The 26879-nt window shown below is 40.2% G+C and overlaps 1 protein-coding gene across 1 annotated transcript; it reads right to left on the bottom strand.

The window, feature by feature from the left end:
* Positions 1-1347: 1347 nt before the first annotated feature.
* LOC145788782 (uncharacterized) lies at positions 1348-25440 on the bottom strand. Its single transcript, XM_082900727.1, has 11 exons — positions 25399-25440; positions 24873-24939; positions 24640-24689; positions 24456-24515; positions 23484-23566; positions 18898-18977; positions 18629-18788; positions 13229-13310; positions 12481-12537; positions 1639-1677; positions 1348-1521 (listed from the first exon to the last, which is right to left on the bottom strand). The coding sequence occupies exons 1-11, from the start codon at positions 25438-25440 to the stop codon at positions 1498-1500; spliced, it is 744 nt and encodes a 247-aa protein (XP_082756853.1). The 3' UTR covers positions 1348-1497.
* Between the last annotated feature and the right edge of the window lie 1439 nt (positions 25441-26879).

Genomic DNA, 26879 nt, shown 5'->3' with positions numbered 1-26879 from the left:
AACTGATAAATTTCTTTCCAGGATGCAGTGTGGTAGCAATACATATGTGTGGGACTCATTCCAAATAAATGAATAGAAGCACAAATTTTTAAAAATATGATACTACAAACTCATAAATTTCGTTCCATAATGCAGTGTGTTGGGAACACATACATCTTAGTGGAGTGTGACTATGGGGACACATTCAAAATGAATGCAACACTTCAGTGCAAAAATATTTTTTGAAAAAATATACGTTCCTATACTTATTGCATAAAAAATGAATTTTGTCAACATCCTTAGTCTACGTAGTTTAACACATTTTTCTCAATCCCTATAAAATGAGTTGTTGAGGAATTAATGTACAACTATCTAATGTTTTATTGACACTAATGATGGAGATGATTTCAATCCCCTTTTAAGACACACTATAACAATTAACACTTTTAGCAATAAAAAAATTGGTCGCTAAAAGTGTATTTTTGGTCGGCAAAAGTTATCCGCGACCAATTTTTTTGGTCGCTAGTTTGGTCGCCAATTGAGGGTCGGCAAAAGTAATTCGCGACCAAAATTTTCGTTGGTCGGCAAAAGTTGAATTTGCCGACTAAATTTTTGGTCGCTAAATATTTAATTATCGCGACTAATTCATTTTGTCGCTAAAACACTTTGGTCGCGAAAAGTGATATTTTCCCGGCCAAATATATTAGTCGCCAATTGACCATTTCGCGACCAAAAAGTTTGGTCGCCAATTATCACATTCCACGACCAAAAAGTTTGGTCGCCAATTGTGACATTCCACGACCAAAAAATTTGGTCGCCATTTGTTACTTTTCGCGTCCAAAACTTTTGGTCGGCAAAAGTGAGTTTCCACGACCAAGAGCTGTTTTGGTCGGCAAAAGATGTATTTTTTGCGACCAAAACTCTTAGTTGGCAATTGTCATTTTTTACGAAAAAAAATTATTTTGGATGTCGCGACTAATAAATTGGTCGCCAAAGCAGGAAAACAATACACCTGTAATTCCTAATAATTCATTCAATCCATAATAAACCTATACTTTTAAAGCATCATTCAGATTAACCGAATCATTAACATTCGACACAATACATAATTCATTAACATTCGACACAACACATAATTCATTAACATTCGACACAATACAACTATTCTAAGCTTTCATTCACAAGTCACATCCATCTAGCATAACAATTTGAAACATAACTATTTGTTATCCATGCGCAGCTATCAACAAATAAAACTACTAATATTTGTTATCCATACACATCCATCCAAAAATATTTAATCCTCCCTTGTGGAACCTAAATATTTAATCCTCCCTTGTAATAACTAAGAGCTACAAGGTCTCAATAAAATTAAGTTTCTCTCCTCTGCAGCTGCTTCAATGGTCTCACCAGCCACAAGGTCTGGAACCTGGTCGTCGTCGTCTTCTTGCACAGCAGTTGCATCGGCACCAGCACCGGCACCAGGTGCCTGCTTCTGGAACTGCTCTGCCAGCTTCCTCAAGTTGTCCAAGTTATCGGGCCCTGAAAGAAGGAAATCCAATGAGTAAACACATCAGGAGAATCTTTTCAGTGTTAAGAATAAACAGATCCATTTAATATAAAAGAAAATGATATTATAAGAAACACAACTGCACATACCCAATTGGTTAATAATTCCAAGGAGAATGTCTTGCAACTCTGGGGAAAAGGAAAAAAATAATGGTTCAATTAGAATCTGGTTAGTCTAATAATTGAGAACTAGAAGAGATAATTGAATGGCTCAAGGACAAACAATAATATATGCCTCTGCTAGCAAACATAACCAGGTGGAAGGGTCAAAAGAGAGGAGAAACAAATATATTGAATTTTCAGTTCATCCCAAGGATGTCAAATTTAAAGAATTTGCAGCCCCTTCTTAAGGTGCTGGACATTTCCATATTTTCCTGGCCCAGATACTTGATGTGGGCTCTTCAGATTGGTGCGGCTTTAAGCTTTGATTCTTCAAATGGAGGGATAACCTAAACCCTTTGTAACTCAAATATAATCTAAAGTTTCCAGTGCAGTCAAGACTCTTGCTCGGGCAATTACGTTTCAGAGTACCAACATTCGTGAGATGCTTAACAAAAATGCAGAGAATACGTATCACAGGCTGTTTTCTACATATGTGTAGGCAGGCCCACTGAACCAATCAATGTAGTTATTTATCACTTTTCCAGGCAACCCCAACCCCAATTCCCACACCGCCTTTCCTCCCTGCAGGCTAAAAAACAAAAGGAAAGAAAGGAAGGAATGCATTAACACACAGCTATATCAATTCAGTTTGCCCTCAAGTTTTGCAACCAAGGCAATGTTAGAAGTAGTTTTCACTGGATCATGTTTTCCTGCTTTATGATGCACTACTTGGGAACAAAGTACAGAAGACCTTATTTTCAAAAATGTTTTATTATAATCTATATTACATGGACCTTTCTAAATGTGTGAGGTACCCATGTTAGACACTCGACCTAAGATAAGCATCCAGCACGTTTACTTGGTCATATGCACCTAAGAAGTACGCATTTACTATGTAACTATGCATAAGTCTCCTATTTTGTGCCATTGTGCATAAAACGCTCTATGTTAGTTTGTAAACACCAATTTGTTGTAAAAAAATAAAAATTAAATTAAATTAAAGTATTTAAGAAATGTGAAATCTAGAAATACAATAGAAAACCACCACATTTACAGCTTGTCCTCTAAAATTCACTATTACCAAGCAGAGTACTTCTAACAACCCTCATACTGTTTACGGACTTATGACTGATTGATTACCGATAACCATCGATTACCATTAAACTGAATTGATTATGACTGATAATTGAACTGATTAAAGTACTGAACTGACTGACTGAAATTGGAAACCGAATTGATTGAGTATATGTTAGTTAAATTGCATTCTATCTGTTTGACTGGATGATTATCTGTTCATGCTTATATGTTTAAACTGCTAATTGAAGGCCATATCGGCGGCCGAATTATAAACCGATTGATGTTCCATGATCCTCAGAATTAATGTGATTTTATGGTATATTTATCTGAAAATTGATTAGGTATGATTAAATTAGATTAAAATAAGTTAATTGCAATAGTTGCTCTATTTATCTTATTGCCATTGTTAGTGGGCCCTTATTATAACATGTTAGAGCCTTGGTATGCTTGAATCAAACATTTTGCTCAGCTTATTTCTTGCTTTTGCCGACTAGAGGGAGAGAGTTAAGGGAGAGAGTTAGATTTCACATCTTTTGGCTTGGTTTTGCATGGAAATTGAAGAAATTGTTAAGGAGATTGCATATTTGAGCTCCCTTCTTGAACTACAAGACTAAAGGTAGCTCCATTGTCTTCTTGTTCATGTTTTGAGTTGATTGTTGCATGGTCCAGGTTAGATTGTAGAAGCTAAGTCATGTTTTGGGTCATTAATGTTGAATTGAAGCTTGATTGTTGCATGCATGTTGCCATTCTTGAGTTTTGAGGTTGTAAGTTCATGTTTCCTCACATGCATGTCCATAATTTTGTAATGGTCCATGATTTCATCATGTTTTGGAAACAATTAGCTCCTTAGAGCATAAATTGGAGCTTTGAAATGGTTTGAATTCATGCATGTTTGCATGTTCTTCATATTCTTGAAATGGGTTTGAATATGGTTTTAATTGACTCACCTTTGGGGCTTGAATTCATAAATTGAGCTTTGAAACTTGTTATACATTGAATTTAGTTGTGTTTTCCAGAATTTGGGCCCAAGAGGTCGAGTTTGGAGTGGTAGAATGCTTGGTTTGAGCTTGGGAGGCAGATCTGGAAATTCCAGATTTGGCTTCCTCGCTCGAGCGAAGGATTACCCGCTCGAGCGAGAACCGTTGTCCAGGGATCCGCTCGAGCGACCATCGCGCGCAAAATCGCAGCATCCAGTATTTTTACTGTTTTGCAGACCGCTCGAGCGAAGGATTCCTCGCTCGAGCGAAGCCTTTGATTTTGGACTTACGCTCGAGCGTAGAAAGTCCCGCTCGAGCGAGGCTCCTATTTTCAGCAAACTTTACGAAATGTTTTCTAAGTGCATTTTTGCATCCTCATCCCACCCTAGGCATTCTTAGGCCTAGTTTAAGGCATCTTAATGAGGATATAGATGTAGAACACACCAAGGCAAATTAGGGATTAAGTTATGATATTTCCCAACTGTGTAGCTTAGTGTGTGTTCAACCTGTGAACTGTGTAGGGTTGGCAACTGGCGAGACACGCTCTAGCATACTGTAGCCCAAAACTCTGTGAGTAACAATTGTGTAAAGATATGTTCAACTGATATCTTTTGAATATTGAACTGAACTGTTTACTGAACTGGTATTACTGAATGAATGTATGTCCTTTATTTCTGAACTGTACTGTGGCATCCTTAGTACCTACTGTTTACTGTTACTGTTACTGTTACAGAGATCTCTGTCGGTTCCCTCGTGGAACCACTACTGTTTACTGACTGATGGCCATCATTACTGTTCGGTCTTTTAAGACCTACTGTCACTGTTATGCTAATGGATGTACCACATATGACTGTTTACTGTACTGAACAACTGAAATACTGATTGAATTGAACTGTTTTCATTACTATAAGGACATTCATTCTAAACCCCTTTACGCTTTATGTTATTCACTGGGCTTTAGCTCACTGCTCATATATATATGTAGGTGTACAGGCACCAGATCGGAGCTAGGAGCGTCAGGGTAACTCCAGTTTTGTCAAGCCAGCCTTTGTGCCTCACTGCGAGGTTCCGAGTTGCCATGCTATGGCTTTGGGGTGTTTTGTTTGTTTCCCCCGTCTGTCTCCATACTGTTTGGATTACTGTATAGACTGTCTGTTGCTAACTGTACTGTTATCAAGGGATTAGGTCCCTGTACTGTGTGACTGTAAATTTTGTATAGACTGTACTGTTTGTGTATGTATGAATGCAAGAAAAATCTTTTTGGCATACAGACTGTCACAGCTCAATGGACACTATTTACTTACTGTATTGGCTTCCGCCAGGCCCTGTACTCTGTTTTACTGTATTACTGTTAAGCAGGCCTTCGGCAATCTCGGATTACTGGCCGGTTACGGTGCTAAACCCATAGGGCCGGGTTTGGGTCGTGACAGAGTGGTATCAGAGCGATACTTACCACGAGTTATACCGCACACACGTGTCCAAATGAGCTATAGGGTGTCCTAGAAAAGTTATTAGGGCATCTCATGAGCATGATAAGTGTGTGGTTATGTTATGACTGAATACATGCTAATGTGGTAAACTGTTAAACAAATGACTGCTTATGTTTAAAACTGTTATAACTGCTTATAGTGAAATGGGCAATGCAAATGAACCTGAGTCCTCATCTACTGAGGCAAGAATGGAAAGAATGGAAAGAATGATGGAACTGATAACTGCTAGACTTGATCAACAGAACCAATAGCCCCCACCTCTTCCTCCTCCGGTACAACCGGAACCTAATGTGAATGTGAATGATGGGGATATTATTGCTCTCACCCATAAATTCAGCAAGATGAAACCGCCATCCTTTCAGGGAGGCCTCGAACCGTTAAAGGCTGAAGCTTGGGTGCTTGAAACAGAAAAATTATTTGAAGTGTTTCCGTGCTCGGAAGCGAATAAGGTATTGCTGGCTACCTTCACCCTACAAGAAGAAGCTAGAAGGTGGTGGATGTTGATCCGCGATACAAGCACTGTTATGACTTGGGCTCAGTTCAAGGAGTCCTTCTTTGAAAAGTACTTCCCTCAGTGTGTCAGGGATAGAAAAGTGACTGAATTTGAACAGCTGAAGCAGGGCACAATGTCCGTTGCAGAGTATGAAACCAAATTTACTGAACTTGCCCGTTATGCACCGCACATGGTGGATACTGAATATAAGAAGGCCAGAAAATTTGAAGGTGGCCTTAATGTGGCAATACTTGACCGGATAAATGTTTTGAAACTACCGACTTTTGTGGGTGTTCTCGACCGGGCATTGATGGCCGAGTCAAACATTGCAGCAGTGAAACAATCTGAAACACCAACAACTGAATGGCATGGAAAAAGGCAGGGTTTCAAATTCAAGAAAGGCAAGCACAACCCAGCCAACAAGAAACAGAACACGGGGTCGACGACTAGCCCCAGCCAAGGGAGTGGGTTCATACCACCCTGTCCTGAGTGTGGCAAGAAGCATAAAGGGGTTTGTCACAAAATATCTGGAGCCTGTTACAGGTGTGGCAAGGTGGGCCACATGGTTAAAGACTGCCCTTCTACTCCACAAGCCAGTAGTAAAGCTGCACCAAGCGCAGCAGCATCAACTGTAGCACCAAAGCCTAACCCCAGGGCTACCGGGAAAGAGCCCATGAGGCAGGGCCGAGTGTTCGCCCTAGTACCGGGAGACGTGCAAAATACCGAGACCGTTGTGTCAGGTATTCTCTCTATTTGTACACAAAATGCATATGTATTGATTGATTCGGGGTCTACACATTCTTATGTATCGCATGCTTTCTCACGGAAATTGAATAGACCCTTAGAACCTATGAACTATCTGCTAGCCGTATCATCACCCGTAGGAGGATCTATGACCTGTGCATATATGTATCCCGCATGTGAAATTATTGTTGGGGATATGCATCTGTTTATTGATTTACTGCCATTGAACATTGATCATTTTGACGTAATATTGGGGATGGATTGGTTACAAAAATATCATGCCACTATTGACTGTGTGACCAAGCAAGTTGTTTTCCGTCCACCTGGTTTGCCTGAATTTGTGTTTAATGGGAGTGGAGTAGTACCTCCTCCGTATTTGATTTCGTCAGTGAAAGCTGTTAAATTAATTAGAAAGGGGTGTAAAGGATATCTGTGTTCTGTACTGATTGTGCCTACTGATGATAGTGTTAAAACTGATGTGAATTGTATTCCTATAGTCAGGGAATTTCCAGATGTTTTTCCAGATAATCTTCCAGGAGATTTGACTGACAGAGAGATTGAATTTACCATTGATGTGATTCCCGGAACACAACCAGTTTCTAAAGCTCCATACCGAATGGCTCCAACTGAATTGAAGGAACTGAAAGTGCAACTGCAAGAACTGTTAGACAAAAAGTTCATCAGACCCAGTACCTCACCATGGGGTGCACCAGTTTTGTTTGTAAAGAAGAAAGATGGCTCGTTGAGGTTGTGTATAGACTACCATGAACTGAACAAGGTAACTGTGAAAAATAAATACCCTTTGCCACGTATTGATGACTTATTTGATCAGTTACAGGGTGCACAAGTGTTTTCCAAGATTGATCTCAAATCAGGATACCATCAACTGAAGGTTAAACCGGAGACTTTGATAAAACTGCTTTTAGAACAAGGTATGGACACTACGAATTTTTGGTTATGCCTTTTGGAGTCACGAATGCCCCTGCTGCCTTTATGGACCTCATGAACAGAATTTTTAAACCATACCTTGATGACTTTATTGTTGTATTTATCGATGACATATTGATTTACTCCAAAAGTGTAGAACAACATGAACATCATCTGAGACTTGCCCTACAAACCTTAAGAGAACAGAAACTGTATGCTAAACTGTCTAAATGTGAATTTTGGCTTGACCATGTTATGTTTTTGGGGCATGTTGTTAGCAAAAATGGAATTTCTGTTGATCCGCAGAAAATTGAAGCTGTAGTGAACTGGCCTAGACCAACAAATGTGACTGAAGTCCGAAGCTTTTTGGGTTTGGCTGGATATTACAGAAGATTTGTCAAAGATTTCTCCAAAATTGCCCTACCACTGACACAGTTAACACAAAAGGGGACATCATTTGACTGGACCGACGAAAGGGAATCAGCATTCCAAGAGTTGAAAACTCGACTTGTGACTGCACCGGTTTTAACTTTACCATCAGGTACGGATGGTTATACTGTATATAGTGATGCTTCTCATAAGGGTTTGGGATGTGTTTTAATGCAGAATGGGAAAGTAATTGCCTCTGCTTCCCGACAACTGAGACCGCATGAAAAGAACTACCCGACCCATGATCTGGAACTTGCTGCAGTAGTATTTGCACTGAAAATCTGGCGTCACTATCTGTACGGGGTGACATGTGAAGTATACACCGACCACAAGAAGTTAAAGTATTTCTTCACACAGAAAGAACTAAACATGAGACAGCGGAGATGGCTGGAACTGATTAAAGACTATGACCTACAGATATTGTACCATCCGGGAAAAGCCAATACCGTTGCCGATGCATTGAGCCGGAAATCGATTGGAAACTTAGCCTGTTTGCTTACAGGACAGAAAGAGTTGCTTTGTGACCTTGAAAAATCTGAAATCGAAATTGTTTTACGAGAACAAGGTGGAATCTTAGCTGCTATTTCTGCTCAACCGGCGCTGATTGAGGAGATTAAAGAGAAACAGCAACTGGATGACTTCTTGAAAAAGATCATCGAAGAAAGAGAATCTAAACCGAGACCGGGATTCAAATTTGAGAATAATGTACTGAAATTTCAAGAAAGACTGTGTGTACCAAATGATATTGAACTGAAAAGAAGAGTTCTGCAAGAAGGCCACAATTCGAAATTGTCTATCCATCTGGGGAATACGAAAATGTACCAAGATCTGAAACAGAATTTCTGGTGGCCGGGAATGAAGAAAGAAATTGCTGATTTTGTATCCAAATGTCTTCATTGCCAACAGGTCAAAGCTGAACATCAACGACCTGCCAGACTATTGCAACCCCTACCCATACCAGAGTGGAAATGGGAGCATATCACGATGGATTTTATCGTCGGATTGCCTCGCTCCAGAAAAGGTATGGATTCAATTTGGGTTATTGTTGATAGACTAACCAAATCTCCTCACTTCTTACCTGTCAAGACAATCTATAATGCGGACAAATTGGCTGTTATCTATATTGATGAAATTGTAAGACTGCATGGAGTGCCTGTGTCTATTGTTTCTGACAGGGATTCGAAGTTTACATCGAGGTTTTGGCAAAGCCTACAAACTGCACTGGGTACTGAACTGAGACTGAGTAGTGCCTATCATCCTCAGACAGATGGCCAATCAGAAAAGACCATCCAAACTCTGGAGGATTTACTGAGAATGTGTGTCCTTGATTTTCAGGGAGATTGGGAAAGTCATCTGCCATTAGTTGAATTCGCCTACAACAACAGCTACCATTCGAGTATAGGTATGGCGCCTTTCGAGGCATTGTATGGCAGGAAATGTAGGTCTCCAATTTGCTGGGCAGAAGTTGGAGATGGGCCTTTGTTCGAGCCCGAGATTGTGTATGAAACAACTGAAAAAGTAAAACTGATACAACAGAGACTGAAAACTGCACAGAGTAGACAGAAAAACTATGCAGATGTTAGAAGACGAGACAGAGAGTATGAAGTGGGTGATCACGTGTTTGTGAAAGTGACACCAATGAAAGGCCAGACTCGTTTTGGAGTCAAAGGCAAGTTAGCACCAAGATACGTCGGACCGTATGAGATCATTGAGAAAATTAATCCAGTGGCGTATCAAGTTGCGCTCCCTCCTGAAATGGAGCATATGCATAACGTCTTCCACATTTCTATGTTGAGAGACTACCTCCAGGATCCCTTCCATGTGATTGAGCCTACTCGGATAGTGTTGAGTGATGACTACACTTACGAGGAACGGCCTATACAGATTGTAAACCGACGGATCAAGAAACTGAGGAACAAAGAGATCCCGCTAGTAAAATTTGACTGGCAGAACCACGGTGGCGTGTATGCCACTTGGGAAAGGGAAGATGACATGGCCAAACGATATCCTGAACTGTTTCCACTGAATCCTGTTTTCTTCTAGAATGAAGGTAACTCGAGTTTAGAGGACTAAACTCTTTATAAGGAGGGGAGACTGTAACAACCCTCATACTGTTTACGGACTTATGACTGATTGATTACCGATAACCATCGATTACCATTAAACTGAATTGATTATGACTGATAATTGAACTGATTAAAGTACTGAACTGACTGACTGAAATTGGAAACCGAATTGATTGAGTATATGTTAGTTAAATTGCATTCTATCTGTTTGACTGGATGATTATCTGTTCATGCTTATATGTTTAAACTGCTAATTGAAGGCCATATCGGCGGCCGAATTAGAAACCGATTGATGTTCCATGATCCTCAGAATTAATGTGATTTTATGGTATATTTATCTGAAAATTGATTAGGTATGATTAAATTAGATTAAAATAAGTTAATTGCAATAGTTGCTCTATTTATCTTATTGCCATTGTTAGTGGGCCCTTATTATAACATGTTAGAGCCTTGGTATGCTTGAATCAAACATTTTGCTCAGCTCATTTCTTGCTTTTGCCGACTAAAGGGAGAGAGTTAAGGGAGAGAGTTAGATTTCACATCTTTTGGCTTGGTTTTGCTTGGAAATTGAAGAAATTGTTAAGGAGATTGCATATTTGAGCTCCCTTCTTGAACTACAAGACTAAAGGTAGCTCCATTGTCTTCTTGTTCATGTTTTGAGTTGATTGTTGCATGGTCCAGGTTAGATTGTAGAAGCTAAGTCATGTTTTGGGTCATTAATGTTGAATTGAAGCTTGATTGTTGCATGCATGTTGCCATTCTTGAGTTTTGAGGTTGTAAGTTCATGTTTCCTCACATGCATGTCCATAATTTTGTAATGGTCCATGATTTCATCATGTTTTGGAAACAATTAGCTCCTTAGAGCATAAATTGGAGCTTTGAAATGGTTTGAATTCATGCATGTTTGCATGTTCTTCATATTCTTGAAATGGGTTTGAATATGGTTTTAATTGACTCACCTTTGGGGCTTGAATTCATAAATTGAGCTTTGAAACTTGTTATACATTGAATTTAGTTGTGTTTTCCAGAATTTGGGCCCAAGAGGTCGAGTTTGGAGTGGTAGAATGCTTGGTTTGAGCTTGGGAGGCAGATCTGGAAATTCCAGATTTGGCTTCCTCGCTCGAGCGAAGGATTACCCGCTCGAGCGAGAACCGTTGTCCAGGGATCCGCTCGAGCGACCATCGCGCGCAAAATCGCAGCATCCAGTATTTTTACTGTTTTGCAGACCGCTCGAGCGAAGGATTCCTCGCTCGAGCGAAGCCTTTGATTTTGGACTTACGCTCGAGCGTAGAAAGTCCCGCTCGAGCGAGGCTCCTATTTTCAGCAAACTTTACGAAATGTTTTCTAAGTGCATTTTTGCATCCTCATCCCACCCTAGGCATTCTTAGGCCTAGTTTAAGGCATCTTAATGAGGATATAGATGTAGAACACACCAAGGCAAATTAGGGATTAAGTTATGATATTTCCCAACTGTGTAGCTTAGTGTGTGTTCAACCTGTGAACTGTGTAGGGTTGGCAACTGGCGAGACACGCTCTAGCATACTGTAGCCCAAAACTCTGTGAGTAACAATTGTGTAAAGATATGTTCAACTGATATCTTTTGAATATTGAACTGAACTGTTTACTGAACTGGTATTACTGAATGAATGTATGTCCTTTATTTCTGAACTGTACTGTGGCATCCTTAGTACCTACTGTTTACTGTTACTGTTACTGTTACAGAGATCTCTGTCGGTTCCCTCGTGGAACCACTACTGTTTACTGACTGATGGCCATCATTACTGTTCGGTCTTTTAAGACCTACTGTCACTGTTATGCTAATGGATGTACCACATATGACTGTTTACTGTACTGAACAACTGAAATACTGATTGAATTGAACTGTTTTCATTACTGTAAGGACATTCATTCTAAACCCCTTTACGCTTTATGTTATTCACTGGGCTTTAGCTCACTGCTCATATATATATGTAGGTGTACAGGCACCAGATCGGAGCTAGGAGCGTCAGGGTAACTCCAGTTTTGTCAAGCCAGCCTTTGTGCCTCACTGCGAGGTTCCGAGTTGCCATGCTATGGCTTTGGGGTGTTTTGTTTGTTTCCCCCGTCTGTCTCCATACTGTTTGGATTACTGTATAGACTGTCTGTTGCTAACTGTACTGTTATCAAGGGATTAGGTCCCTGTACTGTGTGACTGTAAATTTTGTATAGACTGTACTGTTTGTGTATGTATGAATGCATGAAAAATCTTTTTGGCATACAGACTGTCACAGCTCAATGGACACTATTTACTTACTGTATTGGCTTCCGCCAGGCCCTGTACTCTGTTTTACTGTATTACTGTTAAGCAGGCCTTCGGTAATCTCGGATTACTGGCCGGTTACGGTGCTAAACCCATAGGGCCGGGTTTGGGTCGTGACAGTACTTCCTTGGTTGGAAATCAAAGCTTTTATCCACAAACAAACAAACAAACCAAAGGGAAAGAGAAGAGAGATAAAAAGAGAGAAAAACTAACATTAGTGCACCAACTTTGCCAAATTCTAATTATTGGAGAAGGGAGAGCTATCATAATTATATTTATGTAGAGAATAGTATTTCATATTAACGACTAGAAAGGGAGGAAAATATACTCTTTGTTTGAGGAGAACCACTAACAACCCAAGTGTTGGCTGCAATAGAAGCTTGAACTGAAACAAACAACAAAGAAAAACAAAACCTATTAGTTACCTAGAAAAATAAGAAATGAATAGACAAAATAAAAGTTTACAACCATGGTTGGTGTTACCTTTGGGATTTATGAATTGGATAACTACATCATCCTTAAATATTAGTAAATTAACCAAAATCAATAAATTAACCAAAATCAATGAATTGGGATTTATGAAAATTTGTAATATGCTCCACATTTGTTGGTGTGTAGGTTAAATTAGCTTTTGGTGTGGAGACTAAAGCAACAATAAAAGGTGGTATTCTATTCAACCATAACTACATGGCTCCAATAGAAAAGCAGTGAAAAATGTGTGCAATGTGTTTTGTGCAATGGATAAAATGAAATCCATTGGTGTGTTTTGTGCAATGTGTATCACACAAAAAAATTCTGGAGGGGTGTAAGAATAGAGGTATAAGTCGATCATACCACGAATATGAGAAGTACAATCATGGTGTCAAGAGGTAAAAGGAAGAAAGGGAATCTTAGTTATTCAAATTTTATACAAGGCAGTTATTGATCTGGTTCTGGTGTTAATTTAGTAATATAGAGAAATTATAGAATCATACCCACTTATAATTTCTCCAATCTGCATTTTTGTGAAACTGGAAGTAATCATACACACAAGCACTCACACAGACACAAAAGCAAGGAGTAAAAGATTTTAAAACCTGTAAAATGTTCAAAGCCTTTCTCATGTCACCATTGCTAAGTCGTACAAGTGCATTTAAGCCACACTCAGGTACATCAAGCCTAGTTTAGCAAAATCATATAGTATTAATCAATAACACCAGTTATAGAAGTACAACCAAATCAAGATAACTATATGTAGACACCCCATTTTTGACCGACCTTGAGACTCAGACGTCACCAGTTGAGCACTTGGTGATATTGCATGTTGTGCTTGTTCAGAAGTCTCAGAGTCGCGACCGCGAGCCCTGCCTCCGGACTTCCGAACCCTCTTCTGTGCCTTGCCTCGGTTTGCGAACCAGACTCGGTTTTCTCGGTTTCTTTTCCTGAGGGGAGGGAGAGGTCCTGTAGACCATCTCTCAGTGGCCGTGGGCTACATTTTGTGGCCGTAGGCCATTTTTCCCATTTCGGAGCCCGGTTTCCGGTTTTTCGGGACCGTTGGCCGTGTGCCTCGGTTCGGGACCGCTTAACCATCTCCGTTTGCTCTAAATTTTGGCATACATCTTATTTTCTCCCTTTCAAGGGACACTGGGGCCTGAGAAACCCACTTCGTGGCCGAACGCCACTTTCGGTGCTTGGCAGCCCATTTTCGGGACCCCGAACTGCGCGTTTTGGCCCCCGAACATTCGTTTTGCAACGGTTTTTGTTCATTTTTGGCAGGTGCCTCTGTTTCATCACCAGGAAGGTCACCGGAGGGTGGGAGGCCAGCAATTATCTTGGCAACCAGTTATATTCCATTTTCGCCCTCCGACGCTCGTTTTTCGCGCTTCCGAGCCAATGTTGAACACCTTGGAGCCATTTTCTTCAAACCCAAACCATATATTTGTGATGTACACACATGGGAGGACCCTAAAAGTTGGTGGCCGGCCACTAATGTTGCTTGACCCTTTTGAACCCCTCCTTCCGGGCTAATGTTGAACACCCTTGGGCCACTTTCTTGAACTTTGAACCACATATTTGTGATGTACACACATGGGAGGACCCTAAAAGTTTATGGCCGGCCATTAATTCCATTTGAACCTTTTGAACCCCTCCTCAAAATGGCTTGTTCTCTCTCCTGTTTTAGAGTTTCCAAATTCGAACCACAGGGTTGTGAAGAGGAGACCCGGGAGGCCACCAATATGTGGTGGCCGGCCACTATTTCTACTTGGCCTTTTTGACCCCTAGCCGGCCGGCTAGGGGGGGTGGCCGGCCGGCCACTTCCAAGTCCAATAATGGGCCGGCCATGTTCCTTGTGTGATACACTTTACAGCTGTGTAGCCTTTTCTCCCAGAAAAGATCTGTATCCGGGGGATATTTTGGTGGGGGAAAGGCTTGGTCCTTTTCCCCCACCCTTTCCTTCCATGCTCCCCCTCCTTTTGGTCCATATAACCAGCAGGTGGCATTGGTGAGAGGGGTTGGAAAAATTCATCTTCAAACTTGCATACAAAAATCTCTCTCTATCCCTCTCTTTCAAGCAAGAAACTCCAAGCCCTACACCACCATTTCTTCTACAACACCAAGCTCCACCACCACCACTCCATTTCCAGCAGCAAGGAGGTGTTCTCCAAGGCCTAAGGGAACCACAAACTCAAGCCAAGAGGCAACCAAAGTCAAACCTTCAAGGGTAAGTAGTGTTCTTCCTTTTTTGAACTCATTTTGGTATCTTTCCTTAGCCATACGTGCTTATTGATTTGAGCTCCGACCAAAACTGAAAAGGTCATTTTTTTGAGCTCATTTTCTTGTTTCATTAAGGGCTCAACCCGGTTTGAGCCCTCCATATTGCACTTGCTTCAATATCCTCCTTGAATGCCATTTTCTTGCATGCTTTGGTAGCCTATCATGCTTCTGTTTTTGGTCTTTTTACAGGCCTAGAAATAGTCTTATTTTGACCTTCTTAACATGTTTCATTAAGGGTCTTTGGCTGTTTGGTGAATTCTTTGCATACTTTGTGTTATAGCCACCTTTTGAGCCTCATTTTGCATTGCATTTTTAGCATGTTTGTATACTGTTTTGGAGTTTTTACAGTTCTGTAAATATGCTTATTTTTGGTCCCTCTTCAATGTTGTAGAAGGGAATTTTTCAGTTTGGGCTTTGCATATACCACTTGCCTCTTTGGCCACCTTTTGGCCCTTTTTCTTGCATGGGAGTGCAGCCATACTTGTGTTTGTTTTTGGGGTTTTTACAGTTCTGGAAAACATCATATTTTGGGCCCTTCTTCAACTTTTTTGAAGGGCCCTAACCTGTTTGAGGACAGCAGATGTAAGTTGCTTCTTAATCTCATGTTTAGGGCCATTTCTTGCATGCTAGTTTTGTCCTGTCTTGGTTTGCTGTTTGGCCATGTTTTGAACTGGAAAAGTGCATATTTAGGGGCTGCCTTGCTTCTGTCTATTCATCGCATGTGCCAATTGTGCGTGTCTGGTATAGCTATAGGCCATTTCGGGTGCCAAAATTCATGTTTCGGGACCATTCCGTGCATCGGGTGTGTTTTCGCCTCATTTCGGGGCTGTTTTCCCCCACTTTTCATTGCTGAAAATCCATTAGCACGTTTGCATATCAATTTTCATGCATTTGCATTGCATATGCCATTGCCTCGGTTTGCGTGCCCGTGCGCACGCATTTCGAGGCACTTCATTTTCATCCATCGGCCTCTTATGTGAGTGTGGCTGAGGCCCTCTCATGTTAGTATAAGTCCATGTCGCATTTTGTATGCCATTTCCATGCATTTGCATTGCATATGCCATTGCCTCGGTTTGCGTGCCCGTGCGCACGCATTTCGAGGCACTTCATTTTCATCCATCGGCCTCTTATGTGAGTGTGGCTGAGGCTCCCTCATGTTAGTATAAGTCCATGGTGCATTTCATATCACATATCCATGTCATTTGCATTGCGTATGCCATCGCCTCGGTTTGCATGCCCGCGTGCACGCATTTCGAGGCATCTCATTTTCATAACATTATGCATGCTGGATTGTATCTTAGGTGCATTCATGCATGTCATGCATATTGCATCGTGTTCGGGATAGGAGTTAGCCCGGACACGGGAAACGAGGTGCATTTCGTACTCCGAGTGACGGAATGTGTCTCAATTCCCCAGTCACCGACACTCCGGATCATCCATGATGGAGTTAGGTTTTAGCTATGTTTTCATGTACATTCATCCTATATTGAGTTGTGCAATTCGACTCCTCGGCCATCATGCCTCGATATGCGTGATTGGTGGCACGAGGATCGAGGCATGCATATATTTGTGAAAATACATTGCTATGCCCCTTTCCTGCTCTCTGTTGCAGCAAAATGAAGAATCAGCAACTTTTCGGGAATTGGCACGCTTTTCAAAAATAACTGCTAAACAGAGGCTAATTGGGGCATCCCAGTGGATTTCCGCGCAAGGCAGCCCAGACATGCATCATTCATCAGAAGCAAGGCAGTCCCTGGCTTGCACGCCAGTTTTACAGTTTTCTTAGTTAATTTATTAATTAATTAGGAATTTTTATATTATTCAGACTGTAATATTTGGACTGTACTATTCTTTTATTCGGGACTGTATATTTATTCGGACCCTCTACGCGAGGGCACAACTGTAATAAGTGTGCGTGTGTGTGTTGTATGTCTTCCAACCCCACGTCTTTCTCCCTTTTATTTATCCGCTTATGATGGTTAGATTAGGGCATATTTCAATTAGCATACAGTATGACAGCATGTTTGCATCATTCATTTGTATTGCATGCACCGGGCTCGGCGCATCATACTAACTGCATTGTATTTTCAATTCCAAGTTGAATACATGTTAGCTGTTGCATCTCATATGCCATGTTTAGAATAGCCGAGCCTGCTATAATTGCATTTTGTATGTGTTGCATTAGGCATTTCTGTATACTTAGGATTCATGCATGATTTCTAATAAGTTTCTGTTTTGGCTTGGAGTACTCGGTAAGCTTTATGCTTTAGCATCCTTGCATGCGTGTGAGTGCTGCCATGAATAGCATGCTTACCATGAGGCTATATGCTTATGTGATATAACTGCCTAAATGCCTGTGGGTGAAGGTTGGGTTACTCAGATTGGAATAAATCATCAACTGTTTGTTTTAAGCCCACTAGATAGTGGCAAAACCATATCTTCTAAGCCCACCTGCGGGTGGCAAAATCTGCATTTTAAGCCTACTTGCGAGTAGCAAACCATCTTTCAAATAAACAAACATGAAATGTTTTGTTCCAATTCAGGCAACTCAATCTATACTTATATGCTGTGCGCATCACATAGTAACCTAGGCTAATAACCGGAATAAGAACACACAAAGTTTTCAAAAATAGATATCATGGTTAGTAGAGGCCGATCTTTGATCGGGCGAGCGGGGGTGCTCACGAAGTGACCTTCCCCAATCGTACCCAAGTTCCCGAGCCGAGGCAACTTTGGTGATGACGGACACGTGGCCTTTGGCACCGAGTCAGGGTTTCCTAAATTTCCCAAAATAAAATATTTAGGTGGCGACTCTGTATCTGGCAAAGCAGTCCATGTTTGGCACTTCTTTTCAAAATTTGTTTTTCTCAAAACGATTTGCCGGATTTGGACTCTTTGGTTCAGACTTAGAACCGTGACAAATTTAAGAGTCCTGAGCTGTAGTGACCCCAAATGAACAGAACGGGAGCTCGTTCCTCCCGGGGCGTTCGGGGACGTCTACACTATAGCTTCACATCTTATTGATTTTTCAGGGTAGCAAGGCAAAATATAACATAGCAGCCTTCCAAGTAACCTGCTATTCCTCATGTTGATGTGCTCAAATTATTGCAATTGTCACACATAAAGAAGCAATAAAAACCCCATGTAGGCCTCTTTTAAGACAAGTAGACTCTGTTAAGTTGGGCTATCAAATAACCCCTTGAAGAACCTAAATATAACAAAGTGCGACAAGGAAACACTGAAAATTGATGGCCATGACATTGTTAAAGTGAGTATTCTTGATAATTTTGGATTGATCACCAAAATGAGAGTCCAAACAGGGGAGACCATTCCCCCAAGACACAAAAGTCGAAACCCAAGCTTAACACAATTGGTCAGTGCAAAATGGATTCATGAATAATCCAAGAAGTGGCATTAAAGCTTTTCATGTTGCAATAAATAACACTCATCAAATGCCATATGCCACACCAGCTGCAAGTCATTATAACAAATTATAAACAACAAAAGACAGATTTTTTTTTGATCAACAACAAAAGGCAGATCATGATATGTATTTTCCGTCATAAAAAAAGAAAAGAAAAAAGGAATAACTTATTTGGCATAAAAGAAAAAATAATAATAATAAAAAGCAATGTTGCTTAAGAATGATTCCATTACAATATACGGGCCAGTTTAACTGTTTCGTAATAAGCTTGCCCCCAAAAAAGCTGTATGGAACTCACCTTTCAGCCTGAATAACATGTTTAAGTCGCTCACTGACATTAATGGCATCAAGAGGAGCAAACTGAAATCGAGTACATCTTGATTGCAGAGCTGGAATAATCTTGTTGACATGATTACAGATAAGTGCAAACCTAGTGCTTTTTGTGTACTTCTCAATCACTGCAACATGAACATGGAAAACTAGGTGTATGAAAAAATAAACAAACATAAAATAAATATGACCATATTTTGGAGCAGAAAAATAAACAAACATAAAATATGCTTTTACCTCGACGAAGGGCAAATTGTGCATCCTTTGTCATGGCATCAGCTCCATCCAATAAGACCAACTTCACTGATGCTTTTGCACTGAGAAAAAGAACATATTTCTTATGTAATTCATGCACACTTGTCCAGCAACTCATTGAGTTAAATTAAACTACCTCAATCTAACAAAATAAGAGTGATATTAGCATTACTCTCATTTTGGACACAACAATATCATACAGACTATACTAATGCTTTGCTTAATTATTGAAATAGAAGATAGGGAAAATTTCACTTAAACTCCTTGTGGTGTGCAGAGACCTCCCTCCTCCGTGTAGACGCGCCCACGGAGGGGGCCTCGCTACAGTTCGGACTCGATTTGTGTCGCGGTTCTTAATCTGAACCAAAGAGTCCAAATCTGGCAAATCGTTTTGAGAAACAGATTTTGAAAAAGTAGTGCCAAACATGGACTGCTTTGCCAGATACAGAGTCGCCACCTAAATATTTTTTAATGGGGAAATTTAGGAAACCCTGACTCGGTGCCGAAGGCCACATGTCCGTCATCACCGGAGTTGTCTCAGCTCGGGAGCTTGGGTACGATCGGGGAAGGTCAGCTATGAGCACCCCCTTTCGCCCGGTCCGAAGACCGGCCTCTACTAACCATGATATCCGATTTTGAAAACGTTATGTGTTCTTATTCCATTTATTAGCCTAGAATTACTATGTTATGCGCGCAGCAAACAAGTATAGACTAGATTGCCTAATTTGGAAATAAACATTGCATATTCGTTTGTTTTGGAAAATGTTTTGAATTTGCTACTCACAAGTAGGCTAAAACACGAATTTCAATGAGTTCTTCCAACTCAAACAATCCAACCTTCACCCACAGGCATCCAAGCAGTTTATAACACATAAGCATCTAGCCACATGTTAAGCATGCTGACATGGCAACATTCACACTCATGCGATATACTAAAGCGGAAATACTTACATCGTACTCCGTGCCAAAACAAAGAACTCGTTAGCAAACATGCATGATCCAAGTCCATGTTAAGTGCCTAATGCATCGCATACAAAGTGTTGCTAGAATAGGCTCGGCTATCCTAAACATGGCATGTGAGAAATGCACAACTATCACATATTCAGTTTAGAATTTGAAGTACAAATGCAGTTAGCGTGATGTAACGAGCCTAATACATGTAGCATAAATGCATGAATGCACGCATGCATAGCATAAGGTATGCTAATTTAAACGTGCCCTAATCTACCATCATAAGCAGGTAAATAAAAGGGAAGAAAGACGTGAGGTTGGAAGACATACACACACTCACGCACACTTATTACATCTTTACCCTCACTCGGAGGGATCGAATAAATATTACAGATTAATTAACTACGCAAGCTAATTAATATTACAAATTAATTTCATTAACGAATTAAATAAACTAAGAAAAGTAGATAAATCGCCTCAGGAAACGCGCCGCCATGCGCAAGCTGCCTCTGTTTTCTTTCCTCTGCTCCTCTGGAGGCTGTCAAAACCTCAGGACTGCATCCCTGGACACTGGGGAGTGCCACCGGCTGAGTGGAATTACCACCGACACTGGTGTGTGGCCATCGGCACAAAATGGAGTTGTCGGCAGAGGAAAGATTGCCGGCCGGCACCTTACACTGCCGGTCGGCAAAGAAAGCCTACAGAACCTGCAACTCACAGCAACAGAGGGCAAGACAAAGCATGGCAGCACAATTCAAGGCATATATGCACCAACCATGTCCCTTATCATGATAATGACTCAAAGGGGCATGTGCCTCGATTCTCGGACCACCAATCATGCATTTCCATGCATGATGGCCCAAAGAACCAAGTATGCAACTTTGATTTCAAATGCATGCAAACCAAATCAAACCAAACAAGGCCCAATTCCTATCATCAAGTCAAGGAACAAGGCATGCATGCAAGATGCGAGGCAACCTAAGCATACAAGCTAAGGATGCAACATGGCATGGTGACAAGCTTATGCAAGCATACAAGCATACATATGGCAATGTAAACTAATGCTAAGGTGGTCTTATACATGAATTAGGCAGCTCTAATAAGGCCCAAAACAGTAGCCATAATGCTATAATGAGGGACCAAATACACATGCACACATACACATGTTGGAAGGCCAACACTTAGGCATGAATTGAACAACTCTCAAGCACACTTGAAAGGGGGAATCATGGACTAAAGAGCATGCAACATAAGCTCTAAAAATGCATGTTAGGATGGTGCCAAACCAAGCAACAAAATAAGCTAACATTCACATGCAAAATGGTCCAAATGTTCAAAGCAAACCAATGGGGCATTGAACTATACTTAGTAAGACCAAACATGGCATGGACTAAATGACTAAAAACAGAGTTTTAGCACATAACATAAGGCCCAAAAGACCACTTAGATGGCATCTAAATGGCTCAAAAACAAAGGCATGCACAAATGGTCAAAACATGGAGCATTGCTACACATGCTTCCAAAGCATCAAAGGGGCATGCAAGGCAATCAAGCAAGCATGAAAATGGGACTGAAATAGCTTATGGGGTGGCCCCAAGTCACCAAAACAATGCAAAGATGCCATGCTATACATTCATATACTCAAGGCCAACAAGCCTAAATACAAAGGAGCTATATGATGCATGCCAAATTCGACCCAAGCAACCTAGGACAGACCTAGAACATGGCAAAACATGCACAAAATCTTCACAAGACCAAGCCTAAAACATGCTCCAACAAAGGCTAACAACCTAAGACATGTTAAGGCATAACAAGGCATTACAAGGCAACTATGCTAAGCATGCATGGAGTACCAAAACCAACTTCAAGTCATGTTATATTATGGATATATAAGCATGAAAAACAGCCCAAACATGCTCAACACACACTCAAGCATAGGCTCTCTCAAGAGGCCAAAACATGCCCTTTTCAAGGACAACAAGGAGAGGGGGTGGCCCTCTCCTTCTTGGGACTTCAAGGCATCACCTTCACCACTGAAATCCCTCACCCCAACACCAAAATCCCGAAGCTAGCACAAAATGGCTCAAAATGAGGCCTTTCGAGGCCTAAGGGTGTTCAAACTTACCCAAACCACAAAACACTCTTAACAAACAACCAAGAGGATCTAAAAAAAGAACTTTTTTATGTTATACAAAAAGCACAAAAACAGCTCTAAGATAGGTAGCAAATCAATGCAAAAATGGGGAATAAAGGTGTAAGTTTCTTACCCTTGATGATCCCTTCACAAATGGTGCTCCAATGGCCTTCCTTAGCTTGAATCCAACCCCAAAACTTCAAAACCAATCCCTTAGAACCTCAAGAGCCAAAGGAAGGTGAAACACTAGGTGTTTGTGTGCAATAGTATGAACTAAACACTATTTTACACACACAAGAGGGAAAAAAGAGAGAGATAGGATGTGTATCTAATCCTAACCCTAAAACCAGAGCTCAACAATGGCTGTTTTTGCTCTCAAAATATCTCAACTCCCCAACCTCTCCAGCCAAGAGACAAGCCTCTCTCTATATGTCTTGTAAAGCTTACAAGACAAGCTTTACAAGAGGGAGATCCCTCCATACACGTGTATGGAGGGATGCAAAAGCAAGACAACTGTCTAAAAATATCTGCAAAAGCAGATGAACAGCAATCGGCCGGCCAAAAATGCCATCTTGGCCAAAAAGAGTGCCGACCGGCACAAAATAGTGCTGACCGGCAACAAAAAGTGCCGGTCGGCAATAAAAATTGCCGGTGGCAGCAAAACACCAGCCGGTGGCCTCTAGCCACTGCTGGTGGTGGGTGGAGATGGTCTACAAGCCCCACCCTGCCTCTCAAGGGCAAGATGCAAGTGTTTGGTGCAAAACCAGACACTAAACGGTCGAGTTCGGGGATCCTGAGGCAAGGCGCGCGAGCCGAGACCTCCGGGAACTCCAAACGAACACAAACGTGGAAGATCACCGTGTGTTCAAACGGTGACGTCCAAGTCTTGAGGACGGTCAAAAATGGGGTGTCTACACTCCGTTGCCCCTCTTTCTGATAAAAAATCAAATTCTTCTTCTTCTTCTTTTTCTTCTTCTTCTTCTTCAAACATCGATTTCGGTCTCCCTCTTTCTGCTTCTCTTCAACCCAAATCGCCTACCAGCGGAATTCCTGTGCTCTCTGACTGTTTCAGGTTCATTTCTTTTCTTTTCTATTATCTTTTTCTTCTTATTTCTATTCTATATGAAAATTGCAATTACCATCTGTTTGTTTGTCGAGAAAACTGTGGAAAATAAATCATTATTAATTTCTAAAGTTTAGTTTGATACATAAATTCCACATTTGTTACAGACCAAAAATGAATCAATGAAAATTTTCCAAATATTAATAATTGGTACAAGACAAATTCAAAACCTTCATCCCAGGCATCTGGACCCAATCGACAGTAGTTCCTGTAGCCTTTGAAAGGAACTCTGTCAAGGTCTCCTCTGCAATTGAGAAGAGTATGCAAAAGCATAAAATTTAGATAAAAAATAGTGTCAATATTACAATACTACATATAGTGGGGAGGAGGGAGGGAATGGCATTGATGTTAGAGGGTTACCTAGCAGGGTTATTAGCATCTCTAATAGAATGTTGAGTAGTAGTTACCACAAACTCATAGCTTGCATCAGTAGTTGCCAACACCTGCAGAACATTCATTGAACATAGGTATCTAAGCCAAAACATGAAAATGCCATAAGGAAACTTTACTTTTGTTGTATTTCAGAGTAGTTCAATGTAATTCATGGACTTTTATTATATTGTAAAGCAGTTAAATATAAGTAAAAAATTGAATAGGCTACCAATTTCACTGGCTATCGGTGCAGAGCATTGAGCAAATATGTTTGGACATCCAATTTGAGACATAAAATAGATATAACAGGCATCTGAAACACCTAGAATACATATTGAATTTCTAGTAGTAGATCTACAATGAAAAAAGTGTATGTGATTATTCTAGAAAAAATAAACAAAAAATAGGATGGACTTTAGACAGTTATTGTATGCGATCTACCCAATGCTAGGTGTAGACGCTTCATATTCAAATGGTAACCATAGTGTTAAATTGATGCCAATTTGGCATGCTATAGCTTCATTGGACAAATCATGATTATATTAACATGAAAAGTCATGTCGTAACCTTTAAAAAAACAGATGAATGTGAGTTACCTCTCTTCAACGCAGTTCAGTTCTTGGAGCTTGTTAGAGGTAAGACTTTGGCCTTTGTTGGGGACTCAGTGGAAAGAAACCAAATGCAATCATTGACATGCCTCTTGGCTAGTGTAAGTGCTCAGTAACTCATCATAGCATTATGTATAGATAGATATACCAAGTAATATTTCAACGTCAAGTCTAACAACCACCCTTTTCAGTTTTTGATATACCAAGTAATATTTCAACTTCATTGGAACAAACATTTTGTGGTGAAAATGATACCAAATCTTTAAATAAAATTGCCGACTGAAGTCAAAGACAAAGATAAAGATAAAAAGTCATTCCAAAATAGTCCGTGAAACTTCGAATAAAGTCATACCATAAGAACCATCGGTATGACTATCTCTGATGGTTGATGAGGCATAAACTGACAATAGAACTGATTTATTCAAACCAGCTTTAAAGATGCTAAATCCAAATGGAAGGCAAGGGGCATGCTGCACTATTGCCGAGAATGAAAATAACATTTCAAAACCATGGTTATGAACTGCACATAAGCATACAAGCAAAGCTATTTCCAAGAAATCCCAAGAACTGTCACTTTCAAGGAGTCCTACATCATTTCAAATAGAAGTTTTGTTGATTAAGTACCACATGAAAAAAAAAAAAAAAAAAAAAACATAAAAACAGAAAGAAAGTGAAATGTATACAATTGTACAAAATTTAACTTTCCCTTGAGGAACAATTATTAAAAGCATAATCATGTCCTCTTAAAAGCAGTAACATACAAGCATACCTAACTGAGATATAATTTCCAGGCTCAACGTCCCTGTTTGCTCCAAATAATTGGAGACAAGATCAATCTGAATAATGTACAATATTGCAAAATGAGCTTCACAAAGAAGAATCAGGGATTGCCGTATCTTTTTGCTGATGTTGTGGCTCAAAAGATATGTCAAAAAGAATATAATTGAAGCACATATCAGGATTTAAAACCAATTAGTAAATTACCCTGGAATCGTCAATGAATAAATAAATAATTCATAAATAAATAATAAATCAAATTATGGCTAACTAGACAGAGGACCAGGCTAGATGAAAACCTGGAGTGCAGAATGGATCGTAAACACTCTTGAATTAGGGCACTTCTCTCTGCAACAACATCAGGAGAGACATTCCCAAAAATCTTTCTGGATACCCGTTCGACAGAGGACCAGGTAGAAGGGAGAAACCAGCCTTGCCCAGTAAACAATGTCTTCAACCGACGATAGAGAGTGCAAAAATCACGGTACCGTATGCATACGTATGCTTTTGGCGAATACCCAGCAACAACCACAGCAGCGAATACCCAGCAATCGCTCCATCTGTGTGAGAGAAAGACAGAGGGCGATGGCGATTTGCGGCGGTGACGATGTGCGACGGATGTGAGCAACGGTGGTGAGGGACTTCGGTGAGCTAGAGAGAGTGGGGACCGATTGAGGGCACCGATTGAGAGAAAGAACACAGAGAGGGAGAGGGTGGACCGAGGCACAGAGCGAGATAGTCGACAATGGATATTAGGGCTCTTTTTTTTTCTTTTTTCTGCTTTCATGGTACAAAACGACGTCGTTTTGTAAATGGCGACCAAATTTTTTTGTCGCCAAAAAAATTCAATTCCCGCCCCACTAAGTTTCAAATTTTCCTCCCAAACTTTTGGCGACCAAAAGACCACATTAGTCGCAGAAAAGGTACCTTCGCCGACAAATTTTTTTAGTCGCCAAATCTCAATCAACGGCGACTAAAATATTAGTCGCTAAAAGTACTAATTTGGCGACTAAATTTTTTTGATTGCTGAAAATAAATTTTTCGCGACCAAATTTTTGGTCGCCAAAAAATATGTGACCTTCCACGATCAAATTTTTAGTTGGTCGGCAAAAGTATACCACTTTCTGCGATCAACATATTTTTTGGTCGCCAAAATATAACCTTCTGCGACCAATAATATTTGGTCGCTAAAAATAATGATCATTCGCGACTAATTAATATTTGGTCGCCAAATGTCATTTTTTTGCGATCAAAATTTTTTTGGTCGACAAAAGTGGTCGCAAAATGTATAAATTCTTGTAGTGACACTTGACAACAAAACACTAAAAGAACTAAGAATTAAATGTCAGTAAAAAAATGACTCAAAAAAAAAAAGCTCCATACAACCAAACTACTATATGGTTGGTTTGTGAATTTATAAAATACATAAATATTATACAAAATAAAGTGGTATATTGACATGCGTTTATTGAAAATTAAAAATGCTCATTATTGTAGTTTATAATAGTAAATATGTCATTGACACATGAATTTGTATATATATATATATATATCTATTTTTGTATAAAAATTCATATGTTTCTCATTCTTTATTTCTTTTTTTATTTGTTTATTTATTTATTATTATTATTATTATTATTATTATTATTATTATTATTATTTTGTGTCTGACAAATTTCAACCTGATTTTCATATGATAGCATAAACTTTTGGGCCAGAATGAGCAGTGTGTGTGCCGAAGGTTCAAACAAGGCCCAATACACCCCAATAGTGTTGCATTCAATATGTTTAACAACAGGAATTCGAAGAACACCCCAACAGTGCATATTTTTAGGTATTTAAGGGTAAAATTTAGATTGGGTTTGGATTAATGAGCTGAGATGGGATGAAAAAATGTAGGAAAAGTCAATAAAAATAACCTACAAAAAGACCATAAATCGGGGCCGGCCTGGGTTCGAATTGAGCTAACACTATATGAGAAGGGATTTTGTGTCTGCCT

The sequence above is a fragment of the Camellia sinensis genome, chromosome 13 (assembly GCF_055761805.1).
Source record: "Camellia sinensis isolate YWXY chromosome 13, ASM5576180v1, whole genome shotgun sequence".
Lineage (NCBI taxonomy): Eukaryota > Viridiplantae > Streptophyta > Magnoliopsida > Ericales > Theaceae > Camellia > Camellia sinensis.
The sequence above is the reverse complement of the archived record's forward strand: the minus strand, read 5'-3'. Positions and strand labels throughout refer to the sequence as shown.

Bases quoted from the DNA above. Each gene is read 5' to 3' on its own strand.
- LOC145788782 (XM_082900727.1), bottom strand. From the start codon at position 25,440: ATGGAGCGATTGCTGGGTATTCGCTGCTGTGGTTGTTGCTGG. The intron at 24,516-24,639 runs GTATGCTTATGT...TGAATAAATCAG, and splicing joins TCTTGGAAATAGCTTTGCTT to TTCTATTGTCAGTTTATGCC. The intron at 18,789-18,897 runs GTAAAAGCATAT...TTCATGTTGCAG, and splicing joins ACAATTTGCCCTTCGTCGAG to TGATTGAGAAGTACACAAAA.